The 27,825-nt window shown below is 28.0% G+C and overlaps 1 protein-coding gene across 1 annotated transcript; it reads left to right on the forward strand.

Annotated features, from left to right (window-relative positions):
* Positions 1-242: 242 nt before the first annotated feature.
* Positions 243-27,520, forward strand: LOC123305832. Its single transcript, XM_044887668.1, has 5 exons — positions 243-353; positions 20,195-20,366; positions 25,441-25,740; positions 26,632-26,738; positions 27,201-27,520. Exons 1-5 carry the CDS (start codon positions 302-304, stop codon positions 27,362-27,364), a joined length of 795 nt encoding a protein of 264 aa, XP_044743603.1. The 5' UTR covers positions 243-301; the 3' UTR covers positions 27,365-27,520.
* Positions 27,521-27,825: the final 305 nt, after the last annotated feature.

Raw genomic sequence — 27,825 nt, forward strand, 5'->3', positions numbered from 1 at the left:
TCACAGAAAAAACTTTTTAAAAAATAAATATAAACAAATTAGTGCCATGTTTTGAAATAATTTTATGTATAAAATAGAAAATGTTTTACAATAAACGAAAAACATTTAAATTTAAAGTGATTTTGTTTTTATGAAAAATTTTTGTATTTTTTAAATGAAAATTTTATTTTGTACTAAGAAGAAAATTTTAATGTGATTGAAATTGATATAAATAATAATGTATTATATGAAACAAAGATGGATGTATATTCATGTGATTGGGAATGTGTGTAAATTTAAAAGTTGTGCTTTATTAATAATTATGGTATTTCAACAAATGATAGCTGTCAATACAACAGTATCAACAACAACGGGTAATGATTTCTTCTTTCTCAATTTTTATAAGCATTTTTTTTCTCAAGAAATCTAAGAAATTTCAATTTGCAAACGCTTAAATTAGCTTCACTAATAAAATCCTCACATTATAAAAATAAATTATAATTTAAAAAAAACTAAAAAAGCACGCTTTATTGTACTAAAAAGTAAGTTATGACTTTAATTCTAATGTAAAATTCAAAGCATGGGGTTCTCTCTACATTCATGCTTTAAATTAGTTTATTTGAGAGAAATTGATCATCTCACGCTTTAAATTTCAAATTACACTTAAAATTATTAAACCTAATTTTTAGTTCAATAAAGCGTGCTTTATAAGTTTTTTTTATTTAGTTCTCGTTAAATTAAAACAGAATTTCAAAAAAAAATTCCAATTTTCTTTTAATTTAAAATTTACATGTTGTTTCAATATGAACGCACGCAGCAAAACAGGTTGGTGAATGAACGTCCTTTATATTTCAAGATAATATTATTAAAGTAATAACGATAAAATTATCGATCCTGGTGATCCTGACCAAGAAACTAGAATAAATTGTATTATTGTCATCGGACCGTGATATGTATGTAAATTTTCAAGCCAATCGGACCATTATATTTTCATATTTGTGTTAAAAATAGCCCAATTCACTTTTCATTCTATCTGTAAGGAACTACCAAAACCTATCTGTACATACTAATAAATTTGAATCGGAAAATATTTTGGTGGAGGCGATGGGAAAAATATATTTAAATAAATATCGCTTCTTGATCATACTAAGGTTCAATTTTTGTTGTCTTATTTTTGCAGTATTTAAAGAGGCACAGAGTTATTATAACCCACAAATTGGCTATTGCAATAGAAAGAAAAAATTCTGGCGTCTCCTGTAACATTTACGTCTAAAATTCCATTATAATTTTAAATAGAAAAATAACAAAAATACATTAGAGACCTTATAAAAGTCAAGAACCAACTCAATGTTTTGTGCTCATTTGAGGGCAATGATATTTAAAAAATGCTAGCTTTTACCCGAGGCTTCACCCGCGTTTTTGTCCGTAAATAACTGGCAAGATCTTTGAAAAGTGAATACAATAATATGAAAATTTTTCTTTATTGCCTTAAAGGTGACATAAAAATGGAAAAGGGCATAAATTGTATCTTTCATGTTTTATGAAATGTCAAATAATTAATCAGTTTTCATTTTTTTTAATGTAAAAAGTATGTATGATAACCTTGAGTGACAGAAGTCCATAAGTTGTCTCCTTCACCCTGGTCAAAAAAAATATATTTAATTTTTTTAATTAAAAAAAAATATATTTTTATAAATTATTGCTGATGTATGAGCTATATTTTTATAATGTTTCATTCAAATCTATTCCCTAGTTTTTGCGTGAAAGTGTAACAAACAATCAAACAAAGATCTTTACTTTCACATTTATAATATACTAGCTGTTTCCCGCCCGCTTTGCGTGGCGTAAAATATACCCGCTTTGCTGGGCAACATCCCCACTTGCACCCCTCCCTCCACATTTCCTTGCGTTGGATAACAGTTTTGTAATGTACACGTCATGCTCTTTTATTTGATATCCCACTTAGGTATATTTGTAAATATTCGATATTTCCTTCCCACTTTCTCGCTACAACTTTCTACCCTCCGAAGGTTAAAAAAATTTCTAAATGTAATTTAAAACATTCTGACCAAGTTTTGAACTATTAAAAGCCATAATTTAAAAATATGAATTTTTTATTCATGAACACCCCCGCAACCCCCCTTGTGGGTGGAATTTCGTAAAATCTTAGCTGACCTCTACTTGGCAAAAGGAATATTCCTGCCAAATTTCAAGTCTCTAGGTCTTATAGTTCCAGAGATATCGTGATGAGTGACTATCTATCTATATAGATCTATAGAAAGTCTCTTATATATATATATATAGATAGGGATTGAACTTTTTGTGTTATTAGTTAGAATATAATCTATGGTTGGTTCTTGGACTATTACCACATATACCATTGTGTATAACAACCCCATTAGGTATATATATCCATAATGATGTGGTTTTGTGTAGTCTATAGAGCATGTTTACCACTATCGAACATCGTTAATCACATAATTTTTCGCCAAAAAGAGTCAAATCAAAACTATGATCAAAAAATTTTTTCTTTTTTTGAAAAATTATAATCATTTTTAATTCATTTTTCCACATGCTTCTTATTAATTCGTCCTGTATACAACCGTCAAATAAAATGTATATAACAAAAATAACTATTAACTACTATGTAACTCATTAAAATAGATGAATATTTTTAGATCAGCGAAATGATAATTTCTCTGTAAAAATGGTGTTAACATAATTTCATAATTCACTCACAAATGTTTTTTTAATTACTTCTTCTATAAGAAGATAAAAATAAAAGAAATTTCTGAAATGTAACGTTAAAGTAATAATTTGATATTTATCACTTTTTTATAATTCATCATAATTTTACTCATAATAAGTATAAGAATACGAGGTTTTATTCCTGGCTTTTTATAGATTTTTGTTTTGATTACTTTTAAATGAAAAATGTGAAGGTAAATCACTACCAAGTATAAAATAAAGCCGCTTCCGGCTATCTGTCTCTATGTATGCTTAGATCTTTAAAACTACGTAACGGATTGTGATGCAGTTTCTTTTATTAGATAGAGTGGGTGGAGGAAGGTTTATATGTAAAATACATGCATAATATAGTAGAGAAACACTGATACTAATAGAGGTTTCTAATGTGATATCGTAAATAAACATATTTTTGTATATAAAACGTAAACATTCTGTAGTATATTTAGTAGCCGGGCCGGGTCGCTAGTGTATATGATATATTTTCTGGGAGATTTTATAACCTCAGTTGATCCACTTGAAGCATAGCTAAGATTATCTTCGAATAAAATAATAGAGGGTTAAATAGCAAAACTGAAAATATTTATCTACGACCTCAAAACTAGCAACCATTTTCCCAAGAAACTTTCTCGGAAACACTTCGTTTAAGAGATAACAACTTGTGAACTTATAGAACCTGTCAGGTTTTAATAATACCGAAACAATCTTTTTGTATCTTTTATATTGCTTTACAGTAAGAAAAATTAATTAATATGTAATATTTTAAAAAATTTTCTAAAAATTAAATTAATTATTTAATATTTTTGTTAAAAATTTTTATTAAAGTTAATAAATTAATTTTCGTAAAAAAATAGATTATTTTAATATTGTTATTTCTTACGAAATCGACTTTCTTGGACGAATCGTTTCTGAGCAAAACTTACAAAGGAAGTTTTTGCGTGTTTTGAGGTCTTAAATACACTTTTTCTGTTTCATTATTTAATCCGGAAAAACCATTAACAGTAGCAAATGTCTTGTAAAATTTCTAAATATGTAAAATTTCGGTGCAGAATATTTAAAAAAACTCCTGATCAAAAACGACAAATCTCTAATTACTAACTAATTTTATTTAAATGCATGATAACTTTTTTATTATAGCATTGCACACGGGTCAGCTCTATCAAGATAAAAGTACTTTTCTTTTATTATTTCCTCCAAAAACTTCATATTGTTTTAATTTGAGAAATTGGCTGATAATTTTCATTAAAGTAATTCAATTTTTATTGAATGTACATCTAACAACTGCCACCACAAGTAAAATTTACAAAATTTAAAAAAACTCCGACAAATATTTCAGTTATGGAAACCCTAAACTCGCACTTGAGACGTAGATAAGAACACCCTCTATTAAGCAACCTTTTTCCTTACTGATCTTTCCAAAGTAGGTCGATTTTTAATATAATCGCCTCTTTTTTAGTTTTTCCGGGAACAGAACTCTAAACTCATGCTTGAAACATAGCTAAGAAGACTCTCCATTAAATTACATTTCTAATAGCTTTACCGTTTGGGAGCTACGATGCCAAAGATAGACAGACAGACACACATAGCGGTCAAACTAATAACACCCTTTTTTTGGTTCAGGGGTTAATTAAACCAACTTAAAATTAAAAATAAATGTTTTGAAATCCGTAAACTCGTTGAAGAGATATCCTTCCTGAAATCTATTCACAGGCGAAACATATTACGAAATTGTGTGTATCTTCTCGATAAACTATCCATTGGATAATTATTTTAAATATAAATCTTAAAAATTTATTATTTTTAAGAAATATCGGAAAAAATATCCAGCAATTTGTTTATTAAATTTAAAAATCACATGCATAATGCATACGGTATACGTTATAATCCGATTACATCACAACAACGTATAATGTCGATCTTAAAATTCAGCTAATAGCGCTGTAGCGTCATTTCCGATAATATCTGTTTAAATTATATATACTGTTATTATGCACCAAGTAAACTGAATTGTGAATCATAATATTAGTTAAATAATGCCACCAGGGTCGTTCGTTTTCTTGGCCATTTTAAGTATTATATATTTTTTCAAGTTTAATTTTTATATTTATCTGCGTGTTAAAATAAGAAAATATCTACTGTATCCAAAAATCAATAGAAACTAAATTAAATTTAATAAAATGAAGACCATAGCATTATAATACCAAATACCATGTTTATACTGTACTAGAAATTTTTATCCACAAGACGTTTTGATAAAAAATTGAATATTAATGAAAAAATTTTTTAGACATAATTCTATAATACGGCACAAAATAGAAATTGAATTGGTGGAAGCTACGGGAAGATAGATACATTTTAGTTAATGTAAAAACTAAGAAGTTTATTAAAAGGTTTTTACTCTGAACCGCAATAATTTTGTGCAATTATACTGGATAAAGAGCGAAGAATATGGATGGTAAATAATAAAACCGGCCAGTAACTTTTTGTCAATTTCGTAGTTTTTTTAGCTGCAGATTTTTATGGATTCTATTTTCACAAAAATAACGGCTTATGAAGTATTAAGTTTTGGTATGCTCTTTGGACCCCTTAAGAAAGTGTGAAACTACGTTTTGCAAGATAAAAAAAGTTGAGCTATACCTGACTGTTCGGACTGTTTCTGACTGTTCGGACTTTCTTCAGTTATTGCAGTTTAATTCACAAACTATGACCTTTTGATAATAGTTGCTACTATGATTTTGGAAGTATATTAAAGAAACATTTGAAGCCAACTCACAGCTCCGCATGTCTAATAGTTTTTAAGACATGATGCTTGAAAAATTTACATGGTTTTCAAAAATGTTTAAATTTGGAATTTTGCTTATGTTAAACCGTCAGAGATAGAACAAAAGTTTAAACGTATAGCAAAAATTTAGTGCCTATTTTCTCCAAAAATATGAAATATGGAGGGATGAAAATTTGTAGGCAGCTTCAACTAGCGAGCCATATGAAAAATTTTTAATAAAGGGAAGTATTTTAGAAAATACTTCAAACAATTTTCGAATAGTAGTGCAAATGGCGGCCGGAAGGAGATGTAAAGCTGCTTTTTGGATATATTATTTGGATACCTTAGAATCAAAAAAAGGTTGTGCTGTCTGCGTAATAGGTAAAAAACTGAAAAAAGTCCAAAAATTTTGAGCACAACTTTTTTTTGGATGCAAAACGTAGTTTCACACTCCTCTAAGGTGTCCAAATAACATACCAACATAGCAGCTCTACAATGCGTTTTGCGAATTATGTAAAATTTGACTGGCGTACTCGTATCTTTGTAAAACCTTGTAAAAATTTTGTATGAAATAAGTCATATATACATGATCTGGATATTTTTTAAGAAAATGTAAAATTTCATGGGTAAAATATATTGAAAATGGAAAAATTCGGCTATTCAAATAACATATTTATATATAATTAAAAATTAATTACCGACCATCGATTAAATATTAAAATTCGTAAAGATTACAACAAATATTAATTTGTAATTATTTAATTTACTAAAAAAAAAAATATTCCATATAATCTATTAAGTTAATTGTTATTTTTTTAAATTACCACTAATTTCTTTTAATTTAATAATATTTAAATATACAGCTACTTAGTTAAAAACTTAATAAAATTAATAAATATATTTGAAAGTAATATTCCTTAAAAATTATAAATAATTGAAAATGATATTTTCTTATTAAATAAATTTAATTATTTTCAAATAATTTTAGGCTTAAGAAGAGAAAACAATGTTTAGTGTAAAAAAAAGTAACATGAAATAATTTTCAATTAAGTTTTTTTTTTCACTTTTTCTTTTAAAAGTTTCACTTATATCCGTAATTTAATTTGTAATGCATTTTTTTTTACGAATATTAAAATTAAATTAAATTTGTGAAATATTTAATTTTAATAATTGGCGGAATGATTTTTTTCTAATAACGAACAGATGGTGAAAGGTAATCATCTTTGATTATAAATTAATGTGTTAAAGATAATATAACCAGAGGAATACGAAAATATAATTATCAAAAATATTTTGCTAATTAAATATTGAAATTTATTTGTTTTCGTAAGCTTCAAATCGTGAAACATCTCACCAATTATAATAAAATCGTCAAAATGTCTCATCTCCGTTATATTATAGAAAATTGTAATTTAATTAGATATTAGGCTAGTGAGTCTCCATATCTCGTGTTTGACAAGTTTAAAACAATAAATGACAATTCGAGGAAAATGTAAGCATTTTATAACCCCCTAACTAACAAAAATGGGTGTTATTAGTTTGACGGCTATTTGTGTGTGTATGTGTGTGTGTGTGTCTGCCTGTGGCATCGTAGCGCCTAAACGGATGAACCGATTTGGATTTTTTTTGTGTCGTTCTAAAGGTAATTTAATGGAGAGTGTTCTTTGCTATTTTTCTTAGATATGTTTCAGATGCGAGTTTAACGTTCCAAATCGGAAAATTTTTTCGGGGGTTTCTTAAATTTTGTAAATTTCACTTGTTACATCTCTACTCAATTGCAACCGCGTTTGGTATCTGATAACTTTCAGATTAATACTCAATGTCGTTAGAGTTATGTAGCAGGTTAAAGTGTTTTCGTATTTTTAATCATATTTTTTATTATTTCTTAATAACATATTTAAAACATTTACAAGGCAAAAATCACGATTTTATATCCCTTCATTACCTAGATTTAAACAATTGTGTCATAAATTTAACATACATTTAGTTTAAGTTTATGAGAAAAAAATTGTAGCCTTATACCGAGAGATATAAAAAGAATGAAACAATCTACCAACTATGAATAATTTAAAATATATTCTAGTTAAATGGGGGGAATTTTTTAACTACTGTTATGGCTTCAATCATTTAAAATAACTCCATATAATAAAAATAGATTCAAAAATTTTATCTACACCTCTATTTTTCTACCTCTATGCACATAGTTGTTGAAGCATTGGGAATAAAAAATAGCCACAGATCTCAAAGGGCCTCTACCCCCGATTTTTGAAATTTTTCAATAGAACCTAAGAACCTATTTGAAGTATGATTGAAAGGATCCTGCTATATTAGATAGGAAAATAGCTTTCTGTACCTAGTTTTCTAACCCATCCTAACATATTCTTTGGATCATTCTGACCAAAAGCTCTCACGGCCACAAAACTTTTTAACGAGTAGTATTCGAGCTACGAGCGATCAAAGCTATACATATATTATATACATAGTACTTATATGACTAGGAAAATGGCTTTCTGTGTAATTTTTTCAAACGACTCCCAAAATCTTCTTGGGATTGTTCTGATAAAAAGCTCTCACGGCCACAAAAATTTTTAACGAATCGTTTTTGAGTTATGGGCTAGATAACTTGGGGGCGGTTTGGAAAAGTTTCACAGAAAGCTATTTTTCTATCTAATATTTCGGGGTCCTTTCCCAGTTTTATAACATTTAGATAGGATGTTGAAATTTATATCTCATTATTGGAAATTTTCAAAAAACTTTCGAAACATGTGTAATTTACAGTGTTTAAAATGCATTCATATAGCTGAGTACATTTTCTCGATGTAACAGGTGTACACGGAGATTAGGTGAAGGTTTCAGATCATCTTTTATTCATTTACATACAGTACTCGTGTATTATTTTACATGAGCACAAGATAAGCGAGCTTATTATTGCATTGATTCACAGAGGAGAGTGTCAGATGTAATTTATAAAACACGTTTTACACGAATCAAATAATAACTTAATATCAAAAGGATAATTTACTTTTTCTATTTAAATACCTATTCAAAGTAAATGCAAATCAGAAGTAAAAGTATCTTTAAAAATTTGATGAACTTCTGAAACGGCTGAGAATTCTTCGGTAAGATCTGTAGCTTTTAATGATTCTGAGAATGATCAAAAAGATTGCAATAAATTAATTGGAAAATATGATTATAACACTTTGTGGCTTGTATTTTTCCAACAAATGACATTGTACATGCATGGTTGAAGATTACATTCGATTGGAGTTATGAGCATAAATCTTTAGAAAAGTTTTTAAGATTTCAGGAATGTGGATTCTTGTGAAATTGATGTAGTGATATGTTTATTGACTTTAACTATATCGGACGCCTAAGTGAAACACAGTTAACGCTTATAGATACTAAAATTAGTTCAAAATTTGTCTCAGTCTTACAAGAAGTCTTGCCTTTGTCTTACAAGAAGTCATATCCTTGGTCAATTTTCTGTATCTGCGTAGTCCTGACCTTCAGATTCAGAGGTTCAAAAGTTCAATCTTGATCTTGATCTACTAGCTTAAGTTTTTATTTTGGCCGTAGTCATAAATTTGCAATCCTTTTGACATCAAGACTGATTTTGCTAATAAATAACTCCAAAAACCGATTCTGGAATGTTGAACACATTGGGTTTCTAGTTTCGAACGAATATTTGGAATTTATTTAATAAATATTTCAAGTCAGCAAAGCATTTCAGTTGATGTTTAATGAGTCCAATCTTGAGTCCTTTCCCTAGGAAAAAAAAGAAGAAGAAGTAAAAAAAAAAGCAATAGTTATTTACGATGACTTAACTTGACTCAATTCCTTGAACCCCTAAGGGGACACAGGGCCGCAACAAAAAATCTCTAGCGAACACGATTTTTGGCCAGACTCTTGAGTTCACTCCAGGTTTGCCTTCCGTTTTTGCCTCCTTTTCTACGGTTCGTCACCAGGTAATGCAAGGTCTTCCCGGTTTTCTCCTGCCTTGTGGATTCCAATCGCGTGTCTGGCGGCTGATGCCTTCAGGAGGTATTCTTAGCGTATGGCCGATCCAGCCAAACTGCCTATGCTTGATGACGTCTGCTATGGGTGTTTGATTTGTTTTTTCCACAGGTTTCTTCCATTTACGATACTAATGGGATACCAGCATTATTAAAGTACGCCTGCGAAATTTGCACAACGAGTGCGTAGCAAGAGTTAGACAATCGCAGAAGTACGTTAATTATGCGCCATCACACGTGTATCGTACAAAAGTTTACCTGCTCCTCAAAAATGTGAAAATAAGGGAGAATTATTATTTAAAATGGCTTATTGAGAAAAATAGAAAATTAAAAAAGTTTCTTTAGTAACTTGTTAATAGTTTACATTTTGACAGTGTAATAAATTCATTAACACACTAGGGCGGTAATAAACTATTTTTCCCACGCATACTTGAGTGAGCAAAGTACTTCTTATCTCACAGGCGTAAATAAACTAATTTTTACATTTCACAGGCAAATGCTACTTTCGGCTAATAAAAGTTGAACATCTAAATTAAGCTGTAGATGATTTCTATTACAATATTATATGTAATGTTTTCAGTAGCTTCTATTATTATTATTATTATTATTATTACAAAAATACATATAGATGTTTTTTTTTTTAGATTATTTTTACAAAACAAATTCTCGCATATGACATTTCTCTAACAATTTATTGTCTCCTATTGAAAAATGAATTTTTTGTTTTATCTGTCTATTACATTTAAAAACACTATTCTCTATTCAAATGTATTACAGGAATAAAAAATATTAGTTTTAAAAAACAAACCTTCTAGATTTGTACTATGTCTCGCTTATCAAAGTTTGTTTTTCTTATTATTTGCATACTTAGTCTGTCTTTAAAGGATTTTATTTATAGCTATATATATTTACACAATTTCATATATTTTTAGCAGCCTTAAAACTATACTCACTCAACGATTGAGTTTCACGAAATGACCTATGATTTTCAGCGTATTTTTTTCTGCTGAATCCGAAAATCAATATCGTTTTTTTCTATATTATTTTATCGTCTACCATTCATGCTAGGCTGCAATGAATTGTCTATTTTTATACCATGTATGTGAAATTAACCAAGGTATACTAAGTTTATTGTACCATGTATATGAAATATACCAAGGTATACTAAGTTTAGTCCCAAGTTTGTTACGCTTAAAAATATTGATACTAGGTATGAACAAAATTTTAATATAGGTGTTCATAAAATCACCTAATTAGTCCATTTCCGATTGTCTGTCTGTCTGCCGTCTCTCTGTCGTCTTTCTGCCATCTGTCTGTCCGCCTGTCATCACGATTACTCAAGAGCGAAAAGAGATATTTTAATAGCTGAATTTTTATAGCGTGCTTAGGACATAAAAAGTAAGACCGAGTTCGTAAATGAGCAATATAGGTCAATTGGGTCCTGGGTCCGTAGGACCCTTCTTGTAAACCGTTAGAGATAGAACAAAAGTTTAAATATAAAAAATATTTCTTATAAAAAAGTAAACAGCTTTTGTTTGAAACATTTTTTCGTATGCATCACTGTTTACCCGTCAGAGCGCAAATTATGCGTAAATTGTTTAGTATGTATTATATGGGAATATCAGTTATATATGTGTGACATGTATGTATGTGTAACGTGACAGAGTAATCAACACTGTCAATACATAGTATTTCAACAATTAATTCAGTCAATAGTCTGTTTTCACTTATTTAACTGTGCAAACGAATATTAGATTTCTCTAAAATTAAGCCCTCAAAAAAATTTTTCAAAAATATTACCACCGTGAATTTTAAGTGAGATGTACAGCCAATAAGCATCCATTTATCCCAGAAAGAAAATTTTCTTAAAATTAAGAAGTTTAGCTATAATGTTTCTTGTCGTTTCACGTGAATAACCTTGTATATAATAAGAAAGTCCTGGCTTCCTTTATAAATCGATCTGCTATATAATTTCATGCATTTCTTTGCAAAGTTATTTTCAAAGAATTTATCGTGGTCATTTACCCATACGATGTTTAAAATTCTATGCCAGTTTCAAATTATATCAAAACGGAAATATAGTACATACTGCGATCTTATGATCAAAATAAATTAAATCACTAATAAGGTTCCGTTAAATTTGATAATTTTCAATTAATTATTATTTATTTATTTAATTTCTTTAGCCTAGTGAATTTTGTATAGACCTTCATAACTGTCTAATTTTTTGTTAGTACCTAGCTTCCTATTTTTTATGTATAAAAATTCTCGTAAGTAGGATGTTTTATTGCACGCGGCTCGGAAACTTTTTAATCGTACGCACAAGTTTCATTTTGACGGATATCCCTTTTTTGTGTTATTCTAATAGGAAGTAGATAATTGAATAATAAATGCAATAATCGTTTTATCGGACACTTAATAAAATGAGTATTAATAATAGTTGGATCAAATGGTAAATCAATAATTAATACTTCAGGTGCGAGTAAAGGATTCCGTACCCCATAAATACTAGAGAAAAGGTGATGTTCTTAAAATGACTGAGCAGATTTTCTTGAAACAAAGATAAGAACTCTATCGATCGAATAACCTTTCAAACAAAACAAAAAAATCAAAATCGGTTCATCGTTTTGGGATCTACGACGCCACAAGCAAAGCCGATCAGCCCTCATTTTGTGGCATCGTATCTCCTAAACGGACGAACCGATTTTGTTTTGTTTTTTTTGTTTTTTTTTTTAATATTTTTTAATCGAGTTTTTAATAAATTTTTTAAAAACAGAGCTAAGAATTTTTTTAGTAAATAAACATTTTTTTTTGTAAATTTTTTATAAACATAGCTAAAAACACTCTCGATCAAATTACCTTTCAAACAAAAAACCGAAAATCAAAATCAGACCTGTTTTCATATCGGAAATATTTTTTAATTATTATCTTTAAATAAATATATCAGTTATAAAAATTTTCAGCTCGTTAATATTTCTCTGCGTGTTTCATATCTCTTCTTTCGCCATTATTTCTGATTTAGAGCTACAGCTGGACTATTTAAAGCAATTTAAAAAGAAAAATCAAGTTTTGAAAGTAGAGACACAGGTCGATTTTATAAAAAGTTTCCAACTTAATATTTCGGAAAAGAGATGGGAAATTAAATTTTGGATAAACACGTACTATTCGAGGGGAAAACACTATTGTTTAGTTTTTGTACAACGTCGTTTTCAAGGTCAAACTGATGTCAGCTTTATTTATTTTCGTTAAAATAAAAGCAAATTTTTTTCATAAATATAAATTTTTTGTTTGAAGAAAAAGTTATTAATGTAGTAACTGATGACCTGATGTTAAAACGGCTCGTGGCTGCAAATTTCATTTTCTCTATTAGATTGAATGAAAAACATAATGATGATGGTATATATGTAAAAAATTGCAATTTGTTTACATATTACATAAAAATTTTCACAATCAATTATCCATCAAACAAGAAAATATAATTATCGTAAATTAATTTATGTAACAAATAGCTCATTAGACAATAAAATATAAAAAACCTTCATAAAAAAAAAAACTTAAGTATCATCGTAGCGCACAATTCAATCAGGAAAAGAATTTTTACAATCACTATATTTTCCTCAATAAATAAACAATACTCTCAAATGTATTTAATCAACATATAATTATTTCCTATAATAATCAAATCAAATCAAACTATTTGTTTAAACTTTAGTACAACATTATATTCTCATTAACTTTAACAATATTTTGTAACTATTGATAAAGAGACGGACAGTTTTATAGAAAGTACAGGGTGGAGCAAAGAAGTGTGCGATTTGGAAAACGTCGTAAAATTAAAATTTGTCAATTTTCCCAAATTGTTTTCTCACCATAAAAAATACATTAAAAATATTTAACAAAATATATTGTTATTTCAAGTCAATTATAAATTGTAATTTTAACAAAATTAAATAATTCAATTGTCTTTAATTAATATTACTAGACAAGATATTTACCAATTTAGTTTACGCTGTATGTATCATATTAAAAACATCAATTGTAATCGAGAGACCATGATGTAAATAAATATCGTATGCATGATTAAAGTAAACAATAACATAAAGTAATAAAAATAAATTATATTTTGAATAACTTAAATTTTTTAATTACTTAAGAAAGACTGTGGACTAGATGTAACTGGATTCAAAGAAATTACGTTCTTTCAGACATATACATTATTTCAGTACTTCAGATATTGGTGTTGGGTTATCCTGGTTCAGTTTCTTTCTCTTCCGCTACTCTTCTTTTAAAGGTAAACGGCTTTTTGGTAAAATCACAATAAAAAATTACAAGTTGTTAGATCTGTCTAATTTGTAGCATACTTAATAAACTATACTTAGTTCAAAATACAATTTCGATATGCTTACAAATTCATTAAATATAAAATTTTCTAAAGGATGTACGAACGCCAAGGCAATTTTGGATAAAAGGCTTGATTTTTTTATATAAAGTTTGGCTAAGTTTAAATCAATTCTGAAAATTTTAGGGGCGAGGGGATTTTTAGCTTTCGATAATTCGAAAACCAAGGCAGATATCTAAAAATTTTATTCTTATTTTTCGTCTACATTCATGAAGTTATAACAAAATACATCATCAAAGTTGAAAATAAGGTACAAATAATTTCAACCACAAGTCTAAACTTGCCTTGGCGCTCGTACTACCTGAAATACTTTTTTATGTATTTCAAAATGACGAAAAAATAATTTGGAAAAATAGATGAGTTTTTGTATTACAGCGTTTTAAAAATCTCATACTTCTCTACCCACCCAGTTTTTAAAAATAGACAAATCATTACATGAAATCGAAACTCGATAGGTATTGTTATTAATCAATCATTGTAATTGTTTTAATAACAGGATATATTTTGCAATCAATCAACAATTGCATTCAAATTGTTACAAATGCTAAGTAGTCCACGACATAGGTCTATAGTATTCGTAAAATTATTTTTAGTTTTTAATTTTTTAGGTCTTTTTTCATTTTGATTGTTTTTATTTCTGTTGGTGTCAAGAGTCTATAGGCACGAGTATTCGTAGTTCAACTTGTCGCCATTTAATTGTCGAACTATATTAATTTTCTACCATGTAAAAAAGGATAATGTGCGGCCATCCCGTCAAATCAAAACAAGTTTCCTTTTTATTAACTTTGTTTGAGAAAAACATAGCCAAACTGCGGTTTGAAAAAAACATTAATATCAATTATGTGCACCGCTGAAAACAACTAAAAATTTAAAAACCACTAAAAATTTAAATACTATTAAACCACTTAAAACCTAACCCGTTTCTTTACAAGCCTTTTGGGGAGGAGGAAAAAAACAACCAGATCATTATCGGTTCAAGGGTTCAATCCTGAAAAGAGATTATGGAGCATTGGGCCAGGCATGGAAAACAGCACTGGCCGGTTTGAATCAATGACATTTTTTTACTCTCATATCTTATGTTGCTTCTTTGTTCTTATACCATCTCCGATTTTATCACTTTTGTGTAAAATGTCAAATTGAATACAGGAGAAAATAATTAATAAAAATTATATCATGTACGTAAAGGAAAAGGTGCGTACGTAGAAAGTCAAGTTTGCCCATTATAGTTAACCCCATAAAACCGTCATTTGTTCGCTGCGTGCATGAGTTTTATTTCAGGGAGTTACTATAGTAACGAAACACTACTTTATTTTTGTAATTATATGGATAAATTGTATATATGGACTACATTGAAAAGTTCATACTATTTTCTAACAAATTTTAATAAGTTATTATGTTAAAATACATTTCAAAAATATTATTTAGGCAATTTTGTCGCTGATTCATTGCAAATTCTATAAGATAACAGCTCCCAGCCAACCCTTCACCTACTATGCTCGCCTGCCAATACGTACCTACCCTCTAAGACGACAACAGTCGTCTTACTGTAACTAATACTTAGACATAGTGTATTAACTATGCTCAAAACATCCACCTGCATCATACTAGAAGTAAGTTAAAAAATATATACAAAGATTCCTAAATAAAAGGTTCAATAAAGAAAATTCAATAAAATATTAACATTTTTTTTATTTGTATTATTTACCGTTACAATAAATAAAGTGGATGTTACATATCGTTGAATTTACACTTTCTACTATTAAAAGGAACGATTGTAATAGGTAAATGTAAAATGAAAATAAGATTCTTTTTATTTTATTTTCACTATCATCAACGCATCATAATAATATTGTATCGTACGACACCGCTCACATCATATTTTACAAGTGTCGCATTGTAATAGTTAATACTTTTATTCATTCATAATATTTACTTCATGTGATACAGGATGTTTTAAGAAAAAAAAGATAATAATTTTTTTTTATGAATTGGGTGCAGCAGTGGTGAATTTGACGGTGATGGCGCTAAACCCTAGGCATACCCACCTCCCTTTTTTATAACCAATATATATACCTAAACGGGTTTCGATAACGATTTTTAAAGTCAAAATTATCAATTTTACCTAATTCTTTTTCGATTTGGCGTGTCTTAAAAGTTGCCACCTTATGCTCAGGCCTCACGAGCCTAATCCTAAATCCACCACTGGAGTAGCGTTTGAACTTTTCTTAAGAAAAGTGTGTAATAATACAAATAATTTTTACACAAGCCTCATTTTTGTGATTCCGAAATCATACGAGTAAAGCCGAAATAGGGTACGAGTGAATTGTTCGCATAAACCATAATTAATTTAAATGATAGCTAACAAGTTGAGACATTTTCAACTCCACCTTCTACTGATCTGACTGAATTTTTACGAAGTTAAGAAATCGAAATCTTTTCATTAATGAAATAAACATGAATTGTACCCTTTCTGTCCTCACTAAAATAATGCAACTCTCCTTGCAAGAAAAAAATAGATGTATAAATATGTAGCTTTACTAATTCATTTCTGCGTAATTTCAATAAAAATAAATATAAAGATGCAACCATGTTAAAAGTTTTTCATAACGTTGCCAGATCTTCTACCATTACTAGCAAGTTCTAATATTTCCAAGAATTTAACCCATTAGCACTCTTGTCAACCGGTCAGTAATCTTGAATCGCGTGGGGAGATTCGCCTACACGCTATGTACATGCGTCAAATATTTTGTGCGTAAATACTTTTTAATTTATTGAGTACGATTTTGAATAAGTGAATAATTTTAGAACAAAAATCAAAATAATCATAATCATATTTATTAATTATACTGTAAATATTTATTAAATTAATTCTTTGCATATATTAAAAATGACGATTTTATATCGAAAATTAATATACTTGTAGGTTATGCTCCAGTAAGAATGCTTTCAATAAAAATTATAATATAAATAAATCATAACTAAGTTATTGTGATGTGAATCATTAAACATTATTAAAATCACAATTATTATCACAAAAATTACTACTAAAATTTCCACGATTTATACCGTACAGAGCCGAATATCTGTAAAATAACGAAAGTACATAAACAGACCAGAAAATCAATCGGAATGAGAGAAATTCTCACAATTTCTTAAAGACTGGAAAAAATATATTTTTAAAAACTGTTGAATTTGAAAAATAAAAGTTATTTATATTTTAAATCGGGCGTGAGCAAAATTCTCATAAAGGAATTTCTGACGGGTTAAGTAAAAAAAAAATGAACCGTTTCAATTTCCTTCGCTGGCTTATAAACAATAATAATTACAATCTTAGAACATTCAATAAAGTTTGATAATACAAAAAAGATTGACCGTAAATAAAAAAGATTACTTATTTTCAAAATATACCACCTATCTTTGTTTATATTATTATTGTTATATATTATTTATTCATAAATAAATAATTGTCTATTCATAAAAAAGAATAAATAAAATAATTTCAGTTACTTATTAGCATTCTAGCATAACATCATTTATAACGTTTCCTTGACATTGTAATATGAATATTATTAGGTATTATTATTATTAAAATGTCTCATTGTATTGTTTCGTTTGCATTACAATATGAAGAAGAAATGTGATATAAAAAAATAATAATAAAAATATTAAATAAAACCACTCACATCAATTAAATATTTAAGAATGATATAATTAGTTGTTGTTTTTAATATCGTTTTTAATATGTACGAAAAAAAACTTCACTTTTATTCAAAAGTCTATCAGTTGACGTAAAATGACGTAAAAACATTTATTATTTATGATTTGTTTACGAAACTTTTGTATACAAATAAACAAGAGTAAACAAAACGTAAATAATAAACAAGTGAAAAAAAACTATTGACTATTGAGTTAATGGTTGAAATACCATGTATATACAGTGTTGATGGCTCTTATCACATTATACATACATACAATGCCACACATATATAACTAATATGCTCATATAATACATACTTGTAATGACATTGTAATTGCGTTTCTATCGAATGTATGTACATTCGATAGATGCGACTTTGCTTTGTATACAAACATTACCTTAGCAACGCCTGTTGTTTGTACTCCAGATAATTGCGGAATAAATTCTTAAACATAATTCTTTTGGTTTTATTTCGCATTTTATTTCAGCCTTTTCATATGTAAGAGCAATCTCTTACAATTTGGTGCATCGTCCAAAGTCAAAAAGATATGTACAACATATTTATTACTTTCTTTGCTTGCTTTTTATTATATTTTTACGCTTTGAATAATTGAAAAAATATTTTGACATTTTATCAATTATTTTGACATTTGTTGACTTTATGTTTTTCAAGATTTGTATGCAAAAATCTTGATTACAGAATGTCAATGAGAAGTAGAAATATAATAAATTCTTATTTCGAAGGTTCGAAAATTCATACATTCGATAGAAACGCAATTACAATGTCATTACATACTATACAATTTGCGCATAATTTGCGCTCTCACGGGTAAACAGTGATGTTTACGAAAAAATGCTTCAATCAAAAGTTATTTATTTTTTAATAAGGAACATTTTTTACATTTAAGCTTTTATTCTATCTCTGACGGTTTACAAGATGGGTCATACGGACCTAAGACCCAATTGACCTATGTTGCTCATTTACGTACTTGACCTCACTTTTTACGTCCTCAGCACGGTATAAAAATTTCAGCTTGATATTTCTTTTCGTTTTTGAGTAATCGTGATGACAGACGGACAGACGACAGACAGACAGATAACCGGAAATAGACAGTGATTCTATGAACACCTATACCAAAATTTTGTTCATATCATCAATATTTTTAAGCGTTACAAACTTGGTACTAAACTTAATATACTATGTATATTCCATATATACATGGTATAATAAATAAGTTCTTTCTTGCAGCTACGATTGACCGGAAAATTTGACGGTAAGCAGAACACATTCTCGACAGAATAATTCTAAGCAAAAAATGCCATTTAAATATGTTTTGAAAAGTCAATACTTTCCGAGCTATTGGCTATTGAAATTGGAAGTATTTAACGTAAAATAACTGAAAAATTTGACTTTTTTGAAAATGTATATAGAACACTTTTTAAAGTACTATAAAAAACCTTGAATGTTTTATTCAGCACAAAAACTGATGAATTTATCATGGGAACTAAAATTTTTTACATTTAAATTCCAATATTTCAAAGAATATATATATCCGAAACTGCTAAAACTTTTTGAGCATGTTGTCAGTATCTAGATAAAGTATCTAAACGATATTTACATGATGGTCTATTCGATTATTTTTGATGTAATATGCTACATACAGGCGTAAACTAAATATTGACAAATATTTTGTCTAGTAATTTTTTCAATTCTCTTTAATTAAGATTACTAGACAAGATATTTGTCAATATTTAGTTTACGCCTGTATGTAGCATATTGCATCAAAAATAATCGAATAGACCATGATGTAAATATCGTATGCATAATTATAAGTAAACAACAACAATAAGTAATAATCTTAAGCTGTTTTACTGAACAGTTGCAAAACAGCTGAAAAACATTTAGCGATTTTTCATAATTAGGTATTAACTTTAACACGCAGAATTGCATAAACTTTTTGCATTTATCAAAAATTCATCAAAGCTTTGATTCATCTTTTCTACTAAGGTCCAATGGTATTCAACCACTAAAGGGAAAATGTGAAATATGTGTTGAATTTATTTGACCGCACTTTTATTTTTCACTGCTAAAGTCATACTGATAGAATAAGTATAAAAATATGGAACAATTTTTGGAATTTTTTTGTAATTTTTGCCGTTTTTTTATAAATTTTTAATTTTCAATATTTTGAAAATTACTCCAGATATCGAAAAATCAAGTTATAACATAACTCACCTTTGAATTTAAACAATATATTTTTTTAAATTTGTGGACCCACTACCGTGCTCATACATCCTTAATTAGTCGGGTTTTTTTTTTCTTTTAATTTCCACCGACTAGTTTTGGAGAAATCTATATGCAACATATCATCCACCAACCGTTTTCCCATAAGACCAATGTTATATATGCCTATTTTTGAAGTCATTTATTTATTTAAATAATCGGGACAACTTCCTCCTAAAATATTCAGAATTGATTTAGACTTAGATCAACTATATTTAAAAAAAATCAAGCTTTTTATCCCAAATTGCCTTGGCACCCGTACATAGTTAAAAGTTTATTTTGAAATTATTTTAATTTATTTCTTCTTTTTTTTCAGAAGGACTATTTGATGATATACAAAGTTTAGTGAATAGTGTTGCCAATAGTAATTTAGGATATAATATAAATGATATTAATGATTTATATATGGATGATGATAATTCCACTGTATACGTAGCATATGGACATAATCCATTTGGGCCATCACAAGTTTATCGTAATACAACTAAGTAAGTATTATTTTATTACCCGGTTTTGTGTGATTTCACTTACTCCTGAATGAATTTATCCCAAAAAGAAACTAAAATAAAGTGGTTAGAGTGTAATAATTGCTGTACTTTTGCAAGCACTTGTCCTTATATGTATATAAGGACGAATAAGTACGTAACCAAACTTTAGGCGTAACCAAAGCTATGCTCTGATTTGGTAATCATGGATCTAATTGGTTTTGAATAAGTAATAACCAATAAAATTTGCCAAATTTAAGAAACGCCCGACAAATTTTTCGGATACGGAACGCTAAACGAGCATTTGAAACATATCTTAGAACACTCTCCATTAAATTGCCTTTTTTCTTAGAGCCTTCTCCAAACTGAGAAGGCCAAACTAAGCCAATTTTGAGGATCATGGGCCATTTTCTAGTTTTCCGGGAATCCTAAACTCGCATTTGGAACATAGCTGAGAACACTCTCTATTCAATTATCTTTCAAACTAAACCAAAAAAATGAAAATTAATTGTTAACGTCTTTCTCTTGAGGAAGGCTTATTTGGCTCTTATCACAATGAATTGGGGTAACCGAGCGCAGTGGGTAAGTGAACGCACCGAGTATACTTCCGGAACGAATTATGGTAGAGGGGCGGGGTTATTTGAGTGAAGCAAAGACGCTGAAGTTTGTTAACATTTTTTTTGCAATGAATTAGATTAACTAGTTTTTTTTGAATTTTCTCCAAATTTTAGCATTGTGGAGGTGGTCCAGGGGGTATTCGCGGATGGGTTCTTTCGGATGGTTCTAGCCTTAGTTTTGTCAAGAGGTGTTAATTGTTATGAAGTATTTTTTAATGCTTACCTAATATATGTTCTATATCTTTCTTTCCTAATATATGTTCTATAAAACTCAACCAGGTACTGTGTCATTATTTTTAATGTCTGCAATACAAAGCAAGTGAACGTATTCCGAATTTCTGCCTTATTTGATGCGAAAAAAAAACTTTAAATTTATTTAATTTTTTGTTTTCATTTATAGAAAAATAAATTCTCTTTCTTTATCTTTAATATTTAAAAACATCGTACGATTCGAAAGGGTAAAAGTAACAGAGTAAAGGGCATATTGCCCGGAATAACTCTACTGAAAGAAATTGAACGACAGCCTCATCGTCAAAACCGAAGAATCCTAAAATTTACCATTTGAATTAAGTTTGATTATCACCCATAGAGATATTATAATAATAGAGTGAGCGAGCGCCTATGCTAGCCATAAGTGGAATTTTCTGCAAGAAAGAGAGAGAACGCAGCCGAGCTACTGTATCTTTATGTATGATATGACGTTATCATAGAGAAAATGATACAGTAGCTCGGCATCGTTCTCTCTCTTACCTAGGGACACTCTCCTGTTATCCCACACACTCTATATACAATATCTCTATGTTATCATCGGAACATATTAAACAAAGTATTCTTCCTACACATCCGGGTAATATAAACGAGATACCGATCATTTAAAAAAAACTTGTATTATTGTTAATTTTATTAAAAGAAAATAATAGGTAATTCAGAATGTACATAAAATTTAAAATATGAAATCCACAAAGAAATTACTTTTATTAGTATATCTTACGAAGAATATTATGCTAAAATTAGAAGCTGTGGTGAGGGTGATCCTTAAAAGATAAACCCATAACTTCCTACTTTAATTAATTACTAACTGTGTTATTAAAAAAAATCTAGTAAAATTTACTTTCTACAATTTTACTTATCATAAAAATATTCTCGTTTAAATTATTCCAAATATTTTGTTTTATACAATAATATCTCTTTAGATATTATAGAATAATGTCTCAACTAGAAATTATAGACTCGCCTTTTTTGGTATCCTATTAAGCTTTTTTTCAGTTCAACACTTATAAAAATTTCAAACTGTGGCGTCGCATCTTTTGTCTTTAAGAATTAGCTGCGCTTGATAAAAATAGAGCACAGTCATGATAAAAAGGAGATACAGTAGATTAGAAAAATAATTTTTATTTTTATTTTTCCACGTCAAAATATTTCTACAACACAATTTTCCTAATTAAATAAAAATACTTACTACTTAATACTTAATTAATAATGCTGAGAAAAATATTTAAGCAGATTTTTGTTGTTAAATAGTTGCTATTTTTTAGGAATATAATTTAATTAAAGTATAATTCTTTAAAAGTAGAAAGAAGTTGGAAATGAAATACTTTAACATAAAACTATTTAAAAAATAGTATTGTTAAAGTAAGAAAATTGTATAGAAGCAAATAATATTGTAGATACTCCAAAACGCAAATACATACTTCCTAGAATAACGGGGTGAATAGAAAATAATTACACATCAGGAAATTAATAATACAATAATTTTTCTATATATATATATATATATATATATATATATATCTATCGAATTGCGTAACAAATCGATATTATATACATTTTTTAATTAAATATTAATTTTCACTTTTTTTTTTTTCATTTTAATTTAAATTTATGATTATATAAACATTTTAAAATGAAATACACTCAATAAATATTGATTTTTATTTTGCTGTTTGTTTATGTAGATCAAAATTATGATGGACTTTTTAAAATAGAATTATTATTAGTTATAAAAGGTTTTTATAATTTTTATTTGTTAGAATTCCGTAATATCGGATGAAAAAAATTCTGTTTTTCAATTACTTCATGTCGATTTTCTACACACATTGTGCAGTTCTGCTTTCGATTTGTGTTGTTCGAAACTATTTTATGTGCTGTTCTAAAAATTCTAATAGTTAAAATTTGCATTGTAGAACTGCACAAATTATAAGAATTTAGAAAAATTCCTTAGTAAAATGATTTGTTATGAGAGAAACAAATTAAACGATTTTAAAAAAAAACCTTCCGCCGAGGTTATTAGGTATAGAAAAATCCAGCATCCATCACATTCAGTCAAAAAATTATTATCCAGCAGACTGTGTTCGATAGACCTAACAAGGAGATAGGAAAAGATTGGATTATACTAGAGATTTCAATAAAACTTTATAAATACATTTTTAGATTAACAAGGTTTCTAAAAGTCACAAAAAATTCCTAGGTCGCCGACCTTTTTATTAATATTTTATCGTTCAAATTTGGCTGTAAAAATGATGAATCATATAGATTATCCTTTTCAATTGGATATTTCTATATTAAAAAATCTAGAGAGTGTGATAAAAAACTATCTAAAATAATATAGAAAATCTTGTAGTTTCTAATAATACCATAAAAATATAAGGTTGTCGATGATATAAAAAAATTTTAATTTAATTTTGAGTTGAACGAAAATCCATCATTTGATGAAGAGAGCCGACTATAGGCAGAGTATTGATAATTGAAGAGTGATATCTATATTATCAAATTTATAAGCGTCACTAGCACACAATATATTATATACTTTTGTAGTTGCGTGGTATTGTTAAGCCAAAAATAACTCATTACTTCACTACAAAGCATGTATTTGGTTTATATGTATGCACCGTGCAATAAACCAAAACCTTCTTACAATACTGTAGGTTTACAATCACCTTAAGAAATCCAACGAAAATTTCTCTTAAAATTTTCTGCACTATTACGTCTTTGTTATAATAACAGAATTCTATAGGTAGGTAAATATTTTTATAAAAATAAATCAGATGTCAATAAAAATTTTGCTTAATTAGTCGCAGGAAAGATTTCTTTTGAATATTTACTGCAGTGTATTAAAAAAAATTGTAAGTAACTTAGGTATCTAATGTAAGTAGGTATATCTAATTACGTATGGTGCTACCTTCATTAGCTGTTTAGTATCATAATAATTCACATTATGTAGCGTAAACAAAGTGTTAAAATTATAAATAATATATATTATTAATAATAAAAAAAAATAAATAATGAGTATTTATTGTAATAAAACTTAACACTTTCATTTTAAACAAATTCATTTTTATTCTATTTTATAAACTAACATTTCAACAAGGAGATAACAACTAACAGATTTAACTGTTCAAATACTCTCCATATACAAGGTATCAATATAAATTGTTTACATATAAAAATTAAGATTGTTAAATAACACAAAAGAAGGTTTCTTTAACTATTTTGTAGCGATTCTATAGAGTTTTGCCGTTTCTATTATAAAGGTGATTTTTAGAGGTTCTCAGATTTTGATTCTAATTTTGCTCTATCATATCCAAATTTTATCCAATTTTGATAAACCAATTATGTAATCCTACTATTAGCAATTAACCGATTATGTAATCCTACTATTATGTAATCCTATTAGGGTCATATTTTTCAAATTTGTGATCAAAATTAACCTAGCTCTAATAGGTTTGAAAAATGTGAAGTCCTGGTCCCGGAATTAAGCACATAAATGATAGCTATAGTAAAAAACAGATGTCAACAAACTGATAAAATGACCCAAAATTGGTGGGTTTCAAAAAAATTCCAATAAAATCGGATCAAATATGCATGTATTATCAAAAAAATCGAATTTTTTAACTTTATGACTTTATGTAAATTAATGAGCGCTTTTTACATGATTTTTTAGTAACTTAATGTACATATAAAACATTCGTTTTGTTTTGCGCCCCTATTTCTTATGCGCCGGTGGCGAACGCCTCCTGTCACGCCCTAGTTGCGGACTTGATTAAAATACATAGAAGTAATTATAATCTTCAAATATTTCTAACGAATATAATTTTCTCGAAATATTTGTTCACCATTATTCAATTTTTAACCGAAATTATTTTATGAATTCGATTATGTGAGCGATTTTAGTATATATGTATATTTTTTTTAAATCCTATCAGTCAAGCTTAAAAAGTATAAACTAATATCTTATAAATTGAAAGAATTGGCATCTTCTTTTGAAATTTTTACATAAAAATAAAAATCTAAATGTCAATTATGTATAATCTTACTGAAATTATTATATTGCATCAACTATCACCAAAATTTAATTGCAATCTTTGTACTTACAGAATTGGGAAAACGAAATTAGTTATTTTTTATAATAATAAAAAGACATTTTCCACGATCTTGCTAATAATTTTTTGTTTGTATTTTAGCCGAAGTATATTGCCATCACATCAAAATGCAGTAAGCACCACAAAACATACAAATATTTACCCTCAAAGTCTACAGCAACATCTTGATAATTTCAATACAAATAATATTGATAATAGTATTGATACAATTTCAAACAATAATCCACGACATAATCAAGAAGAAATTCGATCTAAACGTAATGTTCTTCAACTGTATTATATGATTAATTGTGCCACTGGTTGTGATCCAATTATGTATAAGGGCTATGGATGTTTTTGTGGATTTTTAGGAAGTGGATATCCAGTAGATGGTATTGACAGGTATTTCTTTTCTAATCTAAATGAAATAAAATTTAACCTTTGTTCTTAATTTAAAATCAAATTCTCCACAGCTTCATTAGGGTAATTTATTATCGATAATTTTACTTCAAAGTATAGAATGATAATAATAGTACACGCAACCCTTTACTCATCTGATAACCAGGTGAGACATATTTTTTCTGAAATTTTAATGATTTTTAAACACTCCTATCATAGTTTTTCTATCAAAACATAATCATATCTGTTTTTAATGACATTATTTTAATTAAGTTTTTCGAACGATTTTTTTCAATGCAAAATTTTTTGCAGGCAATCATATGCCATTATTTTCGTAATTAAATTACCTTTCTTCTGAAATCAGTTTCGATTGATTAACAGAACGGTGTAGATCTGTCTATACCATATGAACAAGTAAGTGAATATAGGTAGCTACACCGATCTGTTAATCAATCGAAATTGGTATCAGAAGAACGATAATTTAATTACGAAAATAATGGTATAGGTTTGCTTGTAAAAAATCGTTCATGAAAAAAATTGATTAAAATTAATTTCATTAAAAATAGTCATGAACTCTTTTCGATAGAATAACTATCTAAGATAGCAGTATTTAAAAATCAATAAAATTGCATAAAAAAATATGTCTCATTCGGTTATCAGATGGGTGAAGATCGACCTAACACCCTCTTTTAGACATAACGTAGAAATAATTTCACTGTCGGGAAAATCATTTTCCCATGCAAATTGTCTTACTCAAATGACCTACTCTTTCAAATTAAGCCTGGTTATGATTGTCCAATTGCCTGCTTGATATTATTAGAGATTTTCCCAATATCATTCGATTTTTTTTACAAAAACAATTTTTAAGTGGCCTTAAACAAAATCCTTTTTCAGATGCTGTCAACTTCATGATCAATGTTATACAGACGCAAATTGTATATTTTTTGGTGAATATACAACAAAATACTTTTGGCAATGTTCAAGAGGTCGACCCAAATGTGGTAAGTATTATCGTTGCTATATCACAAAAAGTTTTTTCAGTTCTTTGTGTAAACAAATATCCTGAATCTTGTCAGTCGCGAAGGAAACAACTAACAAATTAAATAAACATTTAGCTTTTGAAAAATTACCTTTCGAAATCTTGCGTCTATCTCGAAACTCAAAATGTAATTAATTGCTTACAAGGAAGTGATTGGTACAAGTACTTATGCTTGATTTTTAAACCAAGCAAAATCATGCAAGAAATGTCTAATTCTAAATAACTTTTTTCTTTTTTGAAGTTGTTTTTTAAAAATAATTTATTTAGAACAACAAAAAATGCCCACAATTTATTAAGTTCGGGAAGTAGTTTTAGCAGCATTTCCTAAAAAAAATGTTTCAGCCTTATCACTATGAAGCCGACATAGAAATTTTTTAAAATATTGAATTAAATAGAAACTTAATTTTAAATTATTTTTTTACAGCCTATGCAAACCTTTCACTAAGTGATTGTGCAAGACGTTTATGTGAATGTGATGTTTTATTATCGAGATGTTTGCAGCGACATTATTGTCCATCATATAGAAAAATGTGCTGTGCATCATTAAAACGACTATTCCAAAATATCATATCGAATGTAATTTATTAAAATACAAATTTTCGGTGCCAATTTTATATTGATTCAGTTATTAGAGATTTAAAAACAGATGAAACTTTGTAAAAGATACACGGAAACTGATATTTGAGAAGATTATTTATTTTAATGAATTATCAAAATGTCTCTAGAGTTTCATCTAAAACCTTCGATTAGTTATAAAAATATTATATTTTCTGATATAAAAGTCACAACTCATTTTTTAAAGTTTGAACAATAATGATTGGTTGTACTCTTTATAATAGTGATGCGATTCGAGTAGGATTTTGTAATAAAAGTTCCACGGTCACAAGTCATGAAAATGACAGGATTTCAAGTTATCGCTAAATTAAAGTTGGAAAATTTACTCATTTGTATAGAAAAAATATTGTAATTTAACTGTCAAAAATTATGTACCTAAGTATATATGTAGATGAAAATATTGATCTTAACAATTCATATTATTGATCCACTGA

This window comes from Chrysoperla carnea, chromosome 1 (genome assembly GCF_905475395.1).
Source record: "Chrysoperla carnea chromosome 1, inChrCarn1.1, whole genome shotgun sequence".
Taxonomy (NCBI): Eukaryota; Metazoa; Arthropoda; class Insecta; order Neuroptera; family Chrysopidae; genus Chrysoperla; species Chrysoperla carnea.